The sequence below is a fragment of the Vanacampus margaritifer genome, chromosome 13 (genome assembly GCF_051991255.1).
Source record: "Vanacampus margaritifer isolate UIUO_Vmar chromosome 13, RoL_Vmar_1.0, whole genome shotgun sequence".
Lineage (NCBI taxonomy): Eukaryota > Metazoa > Chordata > Actinopteri > Syngnathiformes > Syngnathidae > Vanacampus > Vanacampus margaritifer.
The window spans coordinates 11,677,418-11,689,674 of record NC_135444.1 but is presented as its reverse complement, the minus strand read 5'-3'; the positions used below and the strand labels follow the sequence as shown (position 1 = coordinate 11,689,674).

Below are 12,257 nucleotides of genomic sequence, written 5' to 3'. Positions count from 1 at the left end.
ATAATTTCCAACAAAAACTAGGCTGTGTTGATGACTTCCGGGTTTCTGTTCTTTTTTTTCTTCTTGTTTTAAACTACATCGTCTCAGAGTACGCGTCACCATCTAGCGGCGAAGAATAGAATTGCATCGCTTATTATTTCATTATTTTTTATCACATTTTGAGAATCAAAAATAATCCTCACAAAGTCCAAATGGTTTTCAATGAGCGTCCTTTCACCGAGTAAACCCGCCATTTTGATTTGTGACATAACGTAAGCTCTTGGAGAAAGTCGCCATTTTGGACAAATTCCAGGGCTCATACTTGGAAGAACTCCTACCCCAACTGGAAGCAGATATCGTAGGCCAGTGATTGTGAAGTGGTACGTGGACTTCCTCTTATGTTATATGAAAAAAAAATCACGTGCTAAGTATTTATCTTTTAATGTCAATACATTTTAAAGAACTTTTTGTTTTTAAATATTTGTTACAAAGGCACTTTTTTTGACTATGTGCAATAATCTTGAAGCCTACAGGTGATGCTAAATTGACAAGATTTTTTGCTCATGACATTTAATGTAAGCGGAACACCAGCATCAAAGTTGGATGACCATTTTGAGGAATGGCAAAGTTTTGGCTACATGTTTCCCAACTTTAATCTCCATCATAGCTCTTCTCTAACACGTGATTACAAGGGACCACAGTCAGGCAGCAGCGATGGCTTCCGCTCCAGCTATAAAAGGATTAGCCAGCTAAAAATACAGCGCTCTCCTCATGGGGACGCACTCGGGATCCCTTTCCCCTCTAGGTGGCCGGGGCACGGATGCACGATGGTAATCTGAAGAGGATATCGCTTATCTGGAGACAAACAACCCAGATTGGGAGAGGAGACAGAAGATGCGCTGGGGACGGCATGTGGGAGGGCTGTAACACAATTACACACAAGCACCAAACCTCCTCTGGTACCACTGAGAAATGCCAATGCAATAAATAGTCCACAAAAACCATTTCCTTCCTGTCAGCCTGCACCAAATCTTTATCCCCCAGCGCACCCCCATTACCAACAACTGCAATTTTTCAATGATTCATTCATTCATTTTACTCCCTGTACTTCCTCCCACGTTCAAAAACGTTCATGTTGTTTCATTCAAGACGTCAAATCATCTTTTTTATGTGAGCCTGTTGCAAGCTGTAGTGACAATAGTTTAACCCTGGAGAACCCACGGGGTCAAATTTGGCCCCTATAAATTCTGCTACTCAAATAACAAAGACATTTTTTTTTTTTTTTTTACAAATTTAACTTCAAAAGAGTGCCACTTCTGACCCCTGCATGGGGCCATCTAGTGGATGAATATTGCACTTACATGTGCCAGAGTGGTGGTGACAAGATGGCTGGCAACATGCTGTTTTGTTGATCTGGAAATCAATCCAAACAAAAACATCTTCTCAGCAAACCACCAGATGGTAAAATTGTGTTTGTTTTTGTTTTTTTGTTTTTCTTTTTTAAGGAGAGCTCAGTATTGTTCATTCGATTTGACATCATCATTGCTCTCCTTTTTTTTTTTTAAATGTTTTTTTTCTCTTTTTTTTTTTAAAAATATATATACATATACATACACTTTTTTTGTATGTGGGTGAGTATGTGTATGTGCGTGTGTGTGTGTGTGTGCGTGCGTGCGTGCGTGCGTGCGAGCGTGTGTGTATTCATCAGTTCACCTAAAGCCCATTAAAAAAAATCCCATACTAATAATATAATATAATAATAAATTGCCAAATGCAGAAACATCAATGTAAGTTATCACGATGTAGTGGCTCTCGCTAACAGACAGAATTAAGTAACCGGAATTAGGTTAAAAAATCCTATATACGTAGACCATGTTTCTATAAATTTTGATATTTGGTTTTTATTTGAGGCAGATATTTTTTCTATTAAAATGTGATTTATGAGGAGGTTAGACCATTGGTCGATATTAAGAGTTTGTTTATTTTTCCAGTCAACAAAAATTGTTTTTTTAGCGATAGTAAGGGCTACAAGTGTAGATTGAAATTGTTTATGTGGTAAGTCAGTTGTTGTTAGGTCACCTAGCAAACACAAGTTTGGAGATAAAGGTATCCTACAGTTCAAAATAGCGGAAAGTTTTTCTAAGACTTTAGTCCAGAAATACATAACCAGAGTTTTTTTTGTTAATCTATTTCATATCATGTTGCAGAATGCCTAGGAGTATGTTTTATATATATATTTTGATAAATTAGCAACTCTGAGCTAGTTCAAAAAACAAGGGTTAAAATTGAAAAAAAAAACATATTTTGGTGTTCAGTGAATTTATAGCAGTCATTTAATGTATAATTCATAATTTTTCAAAGAAGAAAAGGGTTCTTGGGTTCTCCAAGGTTAAGGAGTGCCGATACAGTCTCTTTCAGACGTGTGATCAATAAAAATTTTGTTCACCACAGACGGGTACAGATCCAACATGTACCCAAGCGCTATGGATGGACATATGCAGGTGTACCTGATGTTGACGGTGGCGAGTGTATAATGATTGCAGTTGCATCTCCTCACATGAATTAATCCTCGCTGTGAAGCGGCTTCCAACGCATACAAACATTTGTCATTTGGTTCACCTTTTTGGCTTTCGCTGAAACACTTGACACGCCAACGTCTCTGGCGAGATTATGACTAGAATATGACCTCAGACCTAAACATGGCTCCTCATGACGTATATTGCAACGTGCACCAGAAATTCTGAGGCGACGCTAAACATTTTTAATCCAATTTAATAGTGCCCGAGGCCTCCTTTAAGCATGCCACCTTATTTATAGCAATCATATTACAGCTTTGATGGCTGTGAAGTCATTGTAGCACCTTCATTGATATACACGTTTTTCAATCATTCCTAGCACAATAAATGTGTCAACATTACACCCGTTTGAAATAAGATGACTTTCATTTTTATGGAAAGAGATGAACAGCACCTTTTGTCATCTCACTCAAGAAGCTCATGCACCGAGGAGGAAAAAAAAAGCATGCATGCATGTGCCAGCTGCACTGTCTTTGATCCCCTGAGCTGGAGGGGTTGGCACAGGGTCTTCTCACCACCCCCTCTGTGTGCCCCACCATGTCACATATAGCCAACATCTGTGCATAGTAAATGCATTCTCTTTTTGGAAACTGAACCCCCCCTAAATTTTGACAATGACTTTACAGAGCCACTTTATGAAACCACATGGGGGGGGGGGGCACAAGGCAGTGTCGGATGGCCTCAAAGGGCCTCTGGCTTAACTTTGCCAAACTATTACGAGCCTAAGAATTCCATATCTAATTGGTCGCTCCCTGAAGGTTAACGACCACCATCAGTGCTATTAACCTAGAGCGCCACTGTGGGCCGGAGTGCGGACTTTGAATGTTGGTACTATGTCAGGAAAATCTGGGCAGTTGGGTTGACATATTTAGAAAAAAGGTTGATGTGTGTCCAGGAGACGAACTGGGCAGAATCAGAATAGTTTATTGTCATTGTACCAGGAGGTGCAATGAAATTGAATAGTTACAACACATCCGAGACACGTAAAAACAATCGCCAACAGAGGGAGACAGAAAGGGAAGCCTGACAAATAAAGCGGCGGCCCATTTTCAAGATGAAAAAGGAATCTGGTGTCTGGTAGGTTGACTGTTTGTTGCAATGATTTCAAACAACAGTGATTCATTTACTGTATCATATTCAGCCATTACTTTATGAGGAAAATCTCAATAAAGAATGATTGACAACTGCATCAGGGTATTGTTTTTTTTAGTTTATTATTTTTTGACCTAACGCAATGACGGAAATGCAAAACCACTATTATGTGATTAAATCCTTTCACTACAATTTGTGTTTCAGATGAGTCACAACATCGTCATACTAGAACACGTTCTACCATCTTTTATTCATTCTCCTTGATTCAATACAGTCATTCAGTTGTACGAACATTAAGACAAGGTGAAAAATATTAATATTAAGATGAAATGTGAAAATAAAATGTTTCCAATTATTCCTAATAGATGGGATGCATCTAATTAATTTAAAAAATATATATCTGGGTGCACTAACAAACCAGTTAAAGGCCACTGTGGTAGATAAATACTTAACGTATTATAAATAGAAGAAAATAATTACATTTGTATTAGGGTAAAATTTGATACAAAAGTCTCCAAAATTCAACATCCCTAACACAAATACACAGTTCTGTTTTTTACATTATTACATGACCAATACAAATGTGCATACTTAAGAGTCCTCCTTGTGACGCAACAGGTTATTTCTACATGTGTTAATAAAAAATAAAATTATATATATATATATATATATATATATATATATATATATATATATATATATATAAATATAAATAATACCACTAGTTTATGAATTAAAAATGTGTTCATGAATATGCATTTGTAACCCCTTAATGTTAACAACACTTGAAAAAGATGAGTTTTTTTGTTTTGTTTGGGGTCTTCTAATCAACCATGTCATTCAAGTGTTTATGAGTTATGCATTCATATGATGAATCATAACAATGGCCATTGAGTGAAAGGAAAATTACAGGCACCAATGAGTCAAACTAATAATACATGCTGAGGAAAAACAGATATAGAAACGTATTGATATTTGTTCATTATACAAAAGTTATATAAAATCATGCAGGCATTCAGAGAATAGGCTCTGTGTCATTCCAACTCACAAATGCATCTTTCCATCTGAAAAAAAATAAAAGTCGCAGCAAATTAGATCAAGTAGTTACATCATACAACACATGCTGCCTACAGCTTCACTGAATAATGTTTTGGAGGTTGCAAGAGATTCCACAACTAACCCGAGGCAAAGACAGGGTACTTTATTACCACAATAGTTTTTTTAATCTTCATTCATTATCTACTTCATTTTTTTTTATGTATACTTTTCACAAATAATTATTCTAACGAGAAGACTGAACTAAGTGAGGGAACCCCATGACAAGGAGACCACAATATGGTTAGCACATAAGCTAAAAGTTAGCGCAGCTTCTAACTAATACAACCATTGCTTGTATTTTCAGGCAGTGTGGATTCCATTGGCTACTATGCTGCCTCTCACAGGTAAGTCATGGTACTACGGCAGACGTCATTAAACGTGCAGTGTGCTGTGATGGTTATCTACATTATAACAGGAGTAGAAATACATAGCCATTGTTTTCTTCGTCAATGGTGGGGTCTCACTTACTTCAAAAACGTCAACGAGTGTTTGACTGCAAACAGAGGCTCACCTTGTTCGAATGCAGAGCTCCAGAGGAGGAATTAGATCAGCGTCTTGACAGCTCCTCACTGATTTGCCGATGGCTAAACATAGAAAGAATTAAAATGACTTTCAATTTTTCCACCCTTCAAAACTACTTTCAAACGCTTACAGACAGCATTTATCTATGAGGGTAAAAAAACACACATATTGGAGGGTTATATGCAAATAAAAATAAGTAAGTAAACGAACAAATATGGAGAATATGAATACAGAAAATAAAAGGTTTACTCACAGACAGTGAGGCGGATTTCTTCCTGCTGATTGGCCAATCCGTCATAGTAGTACAAGTCAAACTCGGCGCCCTTGTCTTGATATGTTAACAGCTCCCCCTGCAGGCCAAACAGCACACTGAAGTGGCTTTCACTGCATACAACCCAAATTGGAAAAAGGGGGTCCTTTAGATAGTCTCCAACCTGAAAGAAAATAGACAGACAAGAAGATAAAGATGAATATTTTTTGTTTGGAAAGTGCTGCCCTTTGGGAGCATTACAGCAATCACAGACTTGATTACAGTAATTGAATTATCTTTAGTTATCTCAAAATGCATTCCAGCATAATTCGCTGCTTGATTGCAGAGAGCCAACAATAACAAGCCTCTATTCACATTTTTCTTTGAAGATGATCACGCTAGCGAAAATGCTGCGAGTTTTATAACTGAAGCTCAAAAAAGTGAAAGTGGTGAGGTTTGTGATTCTCAAATGTCAAGAGAATACCAGTATGTCTCCATTTAAGTCTTGTATCTTATTATAATGTCCAGTACTTATGTTTGTATTTGAACGTGACAGGCAATGGTTGAGTAAATATGGCTCACCTTAAAGATGTTATAATGTTCAAACAGAGACAGAAGACCAATATTACAGTGAGCTTTGATTCCCTTGAGCAGCGTGGAGTTGCCGTTGCCCGAGTCCAGCTCCACATTGCCGTCAAAGACGTTAGAAAGCGCTCGTCCAACCAGCAGCAGGTTGACGAGCTCCTGGCCAACACAAAAACAGAAAAAACAAAGGCAAATTAAACATGTAATAAGACTTCAAATTATCTCGCGCAGGGCAAATGTATGTGTTTCAGCACCATGCCTTGTTTAATTAAAAAAAAAAAAATCAGTTATGTACATTTTAACATAGTAGGCATTAGTATTTTTTTTTCTGAAATTAGTTTGAAACCGTACTTGGTTTAAGAAATAGTGTCGCCCTAATTTAGAGCTTTGGTAAACCACCTAATAATTTCAGGGATGTGATTTGACCAAAGTGAAATTATCTGAAAATTTAGCCGGGGGTCTGGGGGAGCATGAACAAATAATTATATCATGACCAAATGAAAAGTAACTCATATTATAGCATACCACAAATGTCTTTGTTATAGCAGAAGATGTTATCTGTCGGAGTCATGTGCATACACAATGAACTACTAAAAAAATAAATAAAAAAATAAAAATAGATTTTTTTTGGGGGGGGGGGGGGATAAAAAAAGCGGAATTCCGCGAATTAGCGGAAAAATCACATCCCTGTAATTTGTCGTACCTGAGTGCAGTAGCCATGAGCGCCAATGAGTGCGGTGGTGGCCACATCCATGTCTTCTTTCAATCTGACAAAAATAAATGTATTATTTATTTCAAGAATTGATATTATTAAAAAGTATGTTGGCTTTTTGCATACTTCTGAATAGATCGTGACAGGACGGCAGATATGGTCAGCAGTAGACATCCCAGCTCCCCTGTCTCAAACTGGATGAATAATACAGAGCAACAACAGTACATTAGTATACAGTATTAGCCTAGCACTGTCCCGGTCGTCATAGTAACAAAAGCAGCTCTAGGCATTCTGTGTGAAAACCTCCCCCGAAACCGGGTGATTTCAACCAAAGTGTGACAAACGGATATTCATTTTGCTGTAATTTTTTAAGGGGGCAACACAGGACATCTCTCACCTGCTCAATGTTTTGCTCCAGCAGAAACTGCAGGTCTTGAATTGTGTCCACTTTATAACAGCTTATCTAAAATAATAACAATAATAACAATGAAAATAAAAAAATAAATATATAGATAGAAATAAACAAAGAGAAAGAAAGAATAGATCAATCCCAAAGAGAAATGTGTTATAAGTTAACATATCTTATAATCCTGATCCTATACAGAACTGCCATTTAAATCAAATAAAGTCCAAGTTTTGGAATTTTCATTCAGTTAGTTTTTATTTCGTTTTGTTTTGTTTTTTTAAATTTAGTTTGTTTTGGTTAGTTTTCAGGGTGGTTCTTTTAGTTTCGGGCTGAGCAGGCGAGCCGAGCCATTGGAGCCATAAGTCAAGCATGCAAAATTGTCGCCTAGGAGTGATGTCATCTGAAGGTGCGTTTCTATTGGCTACTGTTAGATGACATCACTTCTGTGTGTCGCACTTTCCAATGTCCTTATTCTGGTTAATATCAAAATATATATATTTAAAATCACATTTAAAATCATCCCCAAAGGCTCATGCATTAAATTAATTACCAAAGACTAAAACGAAGGACATTTCCGCTATAATTATAGTTAGTTTTAGTTAGTTTTGTATATTTACATACATATTAAGTTTGAGTTAGTTTTTGTTTTTTCAAAAAGTATTTTCGTTTTTATTTAATTTCATTAACAAATTAGTTTTTTTTATAATTTTAGTTTTTTCATTAGGTTTCGGAGTTAGCGGCGCGCTAACACAACATGAGGAGCCTTGCCTGATTCAAAAACATTATAGACACTTTTTAACAAGCTCAAATGGGATGAGATGGTCACAAATATTTTTAACCTTTTCAAGCACTCCTTCAGATTTGTAGTGTCCGCTTGGAGTGAAAAGCGTTCTTCCAGAATTTCTGTTTTTTAAAAACAAAAAAGGGTGTAGAGTTAATACACAGACAAAGATGGTGGTCCATCATCCTGACCACTCGGCATTAGAAATATTGCAAAGCAGGTACAGGCTGCAATTAAACAAGATTCAAAAGTAGGCTCTTACATTGCTACCGTGGCCTGTTTTTCCTCGCCAGCCCTCCACAGGACTTCGGTCACAGCTAAAACCAGACATTTTCTTCTGGTTGCATTTGTTGGTCTTAAACACCTGAGAACAAATGAGTGGAAAAACAAGCTTTTTTGTTGAGTAGCAATAAATGACGTGAGGGAAACATAATGTGATGCATAATACTGAATAATGCAACATGTGGAAGGAAAGTACAACATACTGAAGTCGTGCATTACTGCTGTCTATGTTTTCAAAGAGAAGCTTCTTTAAAACAAAAGCTTGGATGGAAGCTAGAACCCCACAAGGACCGCCCTAGAAAATAAACAGACAATATATTCGGAATACAGCACAAAACAAATACATTTTGTGACTATCAAATTCAAATAAATTATGGAAGGCAACCTTTTTCTGCACCATTCCATATCTCAGGTCATGCGTTTCGGAGAACGTGAAACCCTGATTTCGCCACTCGACGGTGAAACATTTGAGACTTGAGCCGAGGAGAACTGATTTCAATTCCTGGGGAGAGTAAACGCAAAATAAATAAATAAATAATTTGATAAGACTTTATCTGGAAAAACTCCTGATGTGAACGACCGAGGCGGTGTGTTGGTCCATTGGGCGGACTGTGTGGCTGCTCGCTGCAGTCGTAGTGTTCTCGGTGGACATTTTGGAGAATTCTGGCGGCTCATCATCGATGTCATCTGAACATAAAATAAATGAATAAATGCGCCATCAGATCAAAAAATGACTCAAAAACAATTCCATTTCTATAGCACTTTACACAAATTCTAATTAGGTGTGAAAAGGGAAATCATGAAGACAAAAACTTACCTAACACCAACTCAGACAAATCTTTCCCATACGGATGCGTATTGGACTTAACTCTGAGAGAGAGGACACAGAATTATGAGCACAAAAATAGTTTGACAGCGTGTCATTTAATAGTCGGGCTTTACATTTTTCTGTCATATCTGTCCTGTCCCGCTTTCTCTAAGCGCTTCACTCTTTCTGTTGCATCACTCAGGGATTTTTCTAAGACTTTGTGTTGTAAACTGTTCCCTGACAGTCCAACCTGAGACTGCCCGAGTTCCTCTTCCTGTTTCCTGAGCAGCACCTGAGGCGTGACCACTTTTCGACTCTGCCTTTGTTTAGTTGACTCCTAAAAACGGTAAAAGATGATCATGATGAAGGTCTCTATTAGAAAAGTCAAACAGGTTTGTATACTGTAAGTGGATCGTACCTGGAGCGTGCTGGCTATCGGTCCAGCCATCATACCGCGTCTAACCCGATTGGGTCGGCTCCTTTGAATGACTTCATTGACGGAAGGCGTTTTTTCGGGTTCACTCATAGATGCCATTTTAGACTGTCCGTTTTCATCTAAAAGCCACGAGCTGGTTTCACTGTGGTTCATGAGTCTTTCCTCATCAAGTGATAATAACGACCCGAGAGTGGGAGACGAGGACCTGTGAGGGAATTCCATTTAGTCTTCAAGGAAAACAACAACAGAAAACTGCATAACTTGCTTATTGACCACCTTAATTTGATGCGGTCACCAGAAACAAAAGACGCTGTGCTGTGTTCCGATTTACTTTCGTTCATTTGTGATGGCGTCTTTGCAGGAGAAAGACCGAGTGAGCTGGTCATTGAAGCAGACTGCAGAGAATCACTTTCATGACCTTCACAGTCCATCTTGTCATCTCTGTGACCTTCAATGTGGTCCTTGACAATAATCTCCAGCAAAGTCCTCAGAGGCGAACTCTGAACCTGTAGTGACACAAATGCCATTTCAGATAAATATGGTACATTACAAATGTAGACCTATATATTTTAAGCTCTTTATCTTCATTATTCAATCACTTTTTAAATTGTATTTGTACCAAAATGTAATAAAAGCTAAAGTAGTTACTTAAAATGAGAATTCATTACATTTGCCATTAATTAGTAATTTTTGAATCTATCCATTTTGCGCCCATCAGAGCAAGCATCAGCACTATAGAAAATGGGCGGTTGGATGTTTTGTTTACTGTGCAAAAATCAATATGAACTAGTTTATTTTAATTTAATTGTAATTCGTTTACTGTACTGTCCGTGACATGAGGTTGTTGTTTTTTTACCATAGTTCTTGATGAAGAAAATATCAATCTCTCCATATATAAGCGCCAATCAAGAAATAATTTCAGATTTTTTTTATTATTATTATTAATGTACATTTTAAACATGAATAATTGTTTGTCTTTTTGTGCCCATAGTCAGTGAACTGCAGTTAACATTAACCTTAATTAAGACAAGCACTATAGAAAAATAAATGGATGTATTTAAATATTGGGACATTTAAATAAATAATTTCCATTTTAATTATTGTATTTCATTTTATATTACTTTTGTAGCACAATGCGATTTTTCATACAAACTTGCATAATTTATTCTCTGGTATAAACCAATTTGCTAAATTTTGTCACCAAAAAATGGACAAATTTGAAAATGAATTAATCTCACACTTTGCGAATATTTGGGTAAATATAATTGCAGTTTTGTAACATGTGTTACCTGTGCATAAAAGTGCAGAAAGTGCTGCGTGGCAAAAGCTGAAGGTCTTTACCTTATTTGCTTTGTACAGATCCTCAATGTGTAGAACTTGTCTCAAGTGGGATCTGTTGTTGATGCTAGACTGTGTGCGTGGATGCTCTTCATCCATACAGGCGATCGTCCTCTTGAGTCCCTGCACGTCGATTATACAGTATGTACAAGTGAACAATGGGATATTGATGAATGTAAATGTACTGCAATGATTCCCCACCACTGTGCCATGACATTGTGTTCTGTGAGAAATCATCATCTCAATTCTCCAATACAATTTACAGAAGAACCTTAACTTTGATTTTTAATTTCTTCCTTGACAATGTACAATCTCTTAACTCTTTTTTATTGGCATTTCATATTGTGTAAGGAAATGTGTTAGTAAATTGAGACCAGGATAACAACTTTTGGGGATATTAATGTTCGGTGGTGTTGTGCTATGTGATTTTTCTCATGTAAATATGTACCTTGGCTCAAATCTCAGAAGTTTTAGTAGTGGACAAAACAGAATGTGAAATGAACAGCTGATATCATGTACATACTAGCCATAACCCAAAACATGATTTAATGATTGCTGATTTAGCATCACAACTGTTTAGCATGGCTAACGTTCGTGGCTACAGCCTGGTGATGTAGAAGTGTCTTTTTTTTTTTTTGTTTATCGCTGCCCTGAATGCATCTAACGTACCTTTCTGCTCAGGTATTCCCGCACGAGGGACGCGGACACCTCCTCCACGCAAATGACCATCGCTGTGGGGAAAAGTGAGCCAGCTTTGCTACGATACAGGACATAAGAAACGGCCGGCTCGGTTGGCGTTCAACGCGATGCGCTAAATCACACACACAGCTCGCATAATTTAAAATATTTCACAAAAATAGAGACACATCCTCGACGATAAAACTCGAAGGGGGAAAAACACGCACACACATTTGGACAAGAAGTCCAGTGGGCGGGGTTTTGTGATGACGCACGTTTTGCGTATCACGTCACTGCACATGCGCGTACTTATCTGCTTTTACCCTGCTGTTCCTTCTTTCCACGTTCTGGACAAACTAAAAATGTTTAATCTTATGTTAATATCATGTAGGTGTAATACATTATTATGTATTGAAGAAAACTGAATGTTGCTTAAGAGCGAGCGCGCTCAGCTACATCCGGCTAAGCGCACCCACGTACGTTGCCATGGTGATGATACAAATATGGCAGCGAATTTAGAGTTTTAAAAAAATCTTACTACAAAATGTTTCCTTAATTTGTCCCCACATGCTTTTATGGTCTGTGGCTACTCTGACTTCCTACCACATTCCAAAAACATGCATATTTAGATTAATTGAACACTCTAAGTTGCCCATCGGTGTGAACGTGAGTGTGAATGCTAATGGTATTTGTCTATATATGCCTTGTGACTGA

General features: G+C 37.5%; 1 protein-coding gene across 1 annotated transcript; it reads right to left on the bottom strand.

Annotated features, from left to right (window-relative positions):
* Window positions 1-3,750: 3,750 nt before the first annotated feature.
* mindy4 (MINDY lysine 48 deubiquitinase 4) lies at window positions 3,751-11,803 on the bottom strand. Its single transcript, XM_077585196.1, has 18 exons — window positions 11,535-11,803; window positions 10,869-10,988; window positions 9,804-10,033; window positions 9,510-9,732; window positions 9,226-9,428; window positions 9,101-9,153; window positions 8,864-8,970; window positions 8,669-8,785; window positions 8,487-8,578; window positions 8,264-8,365; window positions 8,060-8,123; window positions 7,212-7,277; window positions 6,941-7,008; window positions 6,806-6,869; window positions 6,100-6,261; window positions 5,521-5,701; window positions 5,257-5,329; window positions 3,751-4,711 (listed from the first exon to the last, which is right to left on the bottom strand). Exons 1-18 carry the CDS (start codon window positions 11,592-11,594, stop codon window positions 4,663-4,665), a joined length of 2,034 nt encoding a protein of 677 aa, XP_077441322.1. The 5' UTR covers window positions 11,595-11,803; the 3' UTR covers window positions 3,751-4,662.
* Between the last annotated feature and the right edge of the window lie 454 nt (window positions 11,804-12,257).

Excerpts from the sequence above, each read along its gene's own strand:
- mindy4 (XM_077585196.1), bottom strand. The coding sequence starts at position 11,594 with ATGGTCATTTGCGTGGAGGAGGTGTCCGCGTCCCTCGTGCGGGAATAC. Across the intron at positions 10,989-11,534 it reads GGGAATACCTGAGCAGAAAG|GGACTCAAGAGGACGATCGC; the intron begins GTACGTTAGATG and ends ATCGACGTGCAG. Across the intron at positions 9,154-9,225 it reads GACAGATATGACAGAAAAAT|AGTTAAGTCCAATACGCATC; the intron begins GTAAAGCCCGAC and ends CCTCTCTCTCAG.